This window comes from Charadrius vociferus, unplaced genomic scaffold, assembly GCF_000708025.1.
Source record: "Charadrius vociferus isolate BGI_N301 unplaced genomic scaffold, ASM70802v2 scaffold702, whole genome shotgun sequence".
Taxonomy (NCBI): Eukaryota; Metazoa; Chordata; class Aves; order Charadriiformes; family Charadriidae; genus Charadrius; species Charadrius vociferus.
The window spans coordinates 886,106-888,882 of record NW_009647433.1 but is presented as its reverse complement, the minus strand read 5'-3'; the positions used below and the strand labels follow the sequence as shown (position 1 = coordinate 888,882).

At 60.2% G+C, this 2,777-nt stretch overlaps 1 protein-coding gene across 1 annotated transcript in view; it reads left to right on the top strand.

Moving 5' to 3' along the window:
• The first annotated feature begins 911 nt into the window (after window positions 1-911).
• Window positions 912-2,777, top strand: part of HMG20B (high mobility group 20B) — a 3,890-nt gene continuing 2,024 nt past the window's right edge. Inside the window, exons 1-5 of the mRNA XM_009880628.1 lie at window positions 912-991; window positions 1,726-1,831; window positions 2,107-2,310; window positions 2,525-2,645; window positions 2,744-2,771. Of these exons, the coding sequence (XP_009878930.1) occupies window positions 912-991; window positions 1,726-1,831; window positions 2,107-2,310; window positions 2,525-2,645; window positions 2,744-2,771 (539 nt within the window). The remainder of the gene's footprint in view (window positions 992-1,725; window positions 1,832-2,106; window positions 2,311-2,524; window positions 2,646-2,743; window positions 2,772-2,777) is intronic.

The following is a 2,777-nucleotide window of genomic DNA, read 5'->3' as shown; positions in this document are numbered from 1 at the left end:
TCTGGGCTGGAGGGAGGTGGATGCCAGAGTGAACCGGCCGAGGGAGGCTCAGATAAGAGGAGGAATCTTGCCTGAAATAACTTTACTTTTTAAAGCATCCTTAGGCACGCGAGGAATCCGGACAGCAGGGGGGAGGCAGAGATCTGGCGTCTGGTGGTGTAGGGTGTTAGCATGTTCCCGGCTGTGGCTGCTGATCGTGATGATACTGTGCGGGCATCACCCGGAATATTTCTGTTAGAGCTGATAAAGAAAGCCTAAGGCTGGCCGTGCCCATGAGGAGCATCTGGGATGTTTTTTTGCCCCTCATGAGATGGAAGAAGAGATGGTCTCACACCTTCCCATAGGCCTTTGTGTGAGCGTGGGGGTGCAGGGCAGTGCTGGGCACCTGCACCATTCACAAGGACCAATTCACTTACGGGCGGTGTTCCCAGGGGCTTACAGAAAGGGACCCCGGCAAATTAAATGCAAGGGTGTCTTGTATGGGTGATAACCTGATAGTGGTAGATTGGGGTCTCTGAGGGGATTTGGGTTTATACCAGGTATGTGATGTGACAAACAGGCAGGAGAAACTCTGGGGCGCATCCCGAGGGTGTTGGGATCAGCCTGGCTTTCGGTACACGGCAGCATTTTCTTTGTTGGGGCCTGTGCTTGGCCCTGTGCTGGTTACCATGTCTTGAAAATTGGCTGGAACCCAAGTGAGCGCCGTTCGCTGCAACTCTTGAGCCCTTCATGGCTCCCCCAGTGCGGGGGACCTGATGGTGCTCTGCCAGCAGACACGGTCCGATGGAGCAGGAGCTGTGTCAGGGACCAAAGGGTGCAAGCAGGACACGGGCTTGCTTGTGGGATGGAGCTGGCTGGAGAAAGGGCGGGGGAGGCTCGGGGAGGCTCCGCAGTGGTGCTGCAGTGGGGCTATGTGTGCTCAGCTGGCGGGGGATGCTCTGCTCACCCGGGTGCTGGACCTGCGTCCTCCACTGAAGGCAGATGCTGATCTGTAAAGATGAGGCAGCGAGTTGGAGAGCGGGAGTCGGGGCTGCCAGCCCTATCGTAGAGCTGCTTGGTGCATCTCAGAGGTGGCTTGGTGCGTCTCGGTGGTGACACGGGCAGCAGGAACCTGATGGAGTGGTTGTGGCTGGAGCGAGTCGAGGCGGCGCCGGTGCCCTGCCCTCATCCTCTGCCTTGAGGATTCTCCTTATCCCTGGCAGTGCTTGTGCTGGGTGTGGGTGATGCTTCCAGGCGGTGCCCCTGGACTCAGGATCCAAACCCCCACAGCTCCTCCTCCCTTGCAGAAGAGGATCAACTGGTTCATGCCGCTTGGGATTCCTCGCTGAGGTGTGCACCCAAGCCCTGGTGGCACACAAGGATATGATCGGTGCTGTTACCTGCCCCCAAGAGCAGCACCGGTGGCTCCCAGTCCCCTTCCAAGTGTCACTTAAAGGTCCCAGGGTTGTCACTGGACCTTGGGGCAGCTTTTGTGTGCCCTGGACTGCCCTGCTCCCCTGGTGCTGGTGGGCTCGCTTGAGCCCCATCACTCAGCTGTGGCCTCCCCTCAGAGAGGAACAGGGGCTTCAGGGCTGATAGCGGGTCTGGGGGCTGTTTGGGTGGGTGGGAGCTGGGGGATCTGGCGAGCATGAGGCTGTGCTGCTGGGGGATGTGTTGCCAGGGAATGTGTTGCCATTGATCCCAGCGTTTTTCCTGCCCTTTCTGGCGGGTGCTCTCTGGCTGCAGGCATGCCACAGGCAAAGCTCAGCATGGAAATTTCCTGGTGGCCATCAAGCAGGAGAAGGGAGAGTCAGCACGGACGAGTGGTGAGAAGCCACACGGCGAGGAGGAGGTGAGCTCCAGTGCCTGCATCTGTCTCTGCACAGTCCTCGGGAACTGGGTCTGTGTTGCCCAGCCTGGGGCTGTCCCTCCACTTGCCCTTCAGCAGCCCAGGCGCAGCCAGGCAAGCCGGTGGCTGTGGCTGTGGCCTGAGGAAAGGCCCAGCCCTTCCCTGGAGGGACGGGAGGCCCAGGCAGGTCTGCAGGCTGCTCCTGTGTCCTGCCAGTGCGATGGCATCATGCGCTCTGATCCATGACGGGTTGTCCCTTTCCTTTCGCTGGGTGCCAGCCGGTGAAGAAGAGGGGCTGGCCCAAGGGCAAGAAGAGGAAGAAGATCCTTCCCAATGGCCCCAAAGCCCCTGTGACGGGTTATGTGCGTTTCTTGAACGAGCGACGTGAGCAGATCCGCACGCAGCATCCCGACCTGCCCTTCCCAGAGATCACCAAGATGCTGGGGGCTGAGTGGAGCAAGCTGCAGCTTTCGGAGAAGCAGGTACCGGCCCCCAGGAGAGACACCCCCCAGGGCTGGGCAGCACGCTCCGGAGCCTGCACCCCAAACCCCTGCCTGGCTGTAGCTCCACAAAGGGAGCTTGTCCCAGTGCTGGTGGGCTGGGGAGCAGGAGCTGGGCCTCGAGTAGTGGGGAGGGGTCAGCAGCCCCCCAGGGAGCCTGGGGCTGGGCCAGGCTGAGGACCCTCTGTGACCATAGCGGTACCTGGACGAAGCTGAGCGGGAGAAGCAGCAGTACATGAAGGAGCTGCGGGAATACCAGCAGTCGGAGGCCTACAAGATGTGCACGGAGAAAATCCAGGAGAAAAAGATTAAAAAAGGTGGGTGCAGTGGCTGCCAGGATCTGGCCAAGTGCTGCCAGAGCCTCTTGGGGGATGCTGTGCTGGCTCCTAGGGCTAACCTCCTTCCTTCTTTCCAGAGGACGTGGGCTCTGCGGCAGTGAACACCCTGCT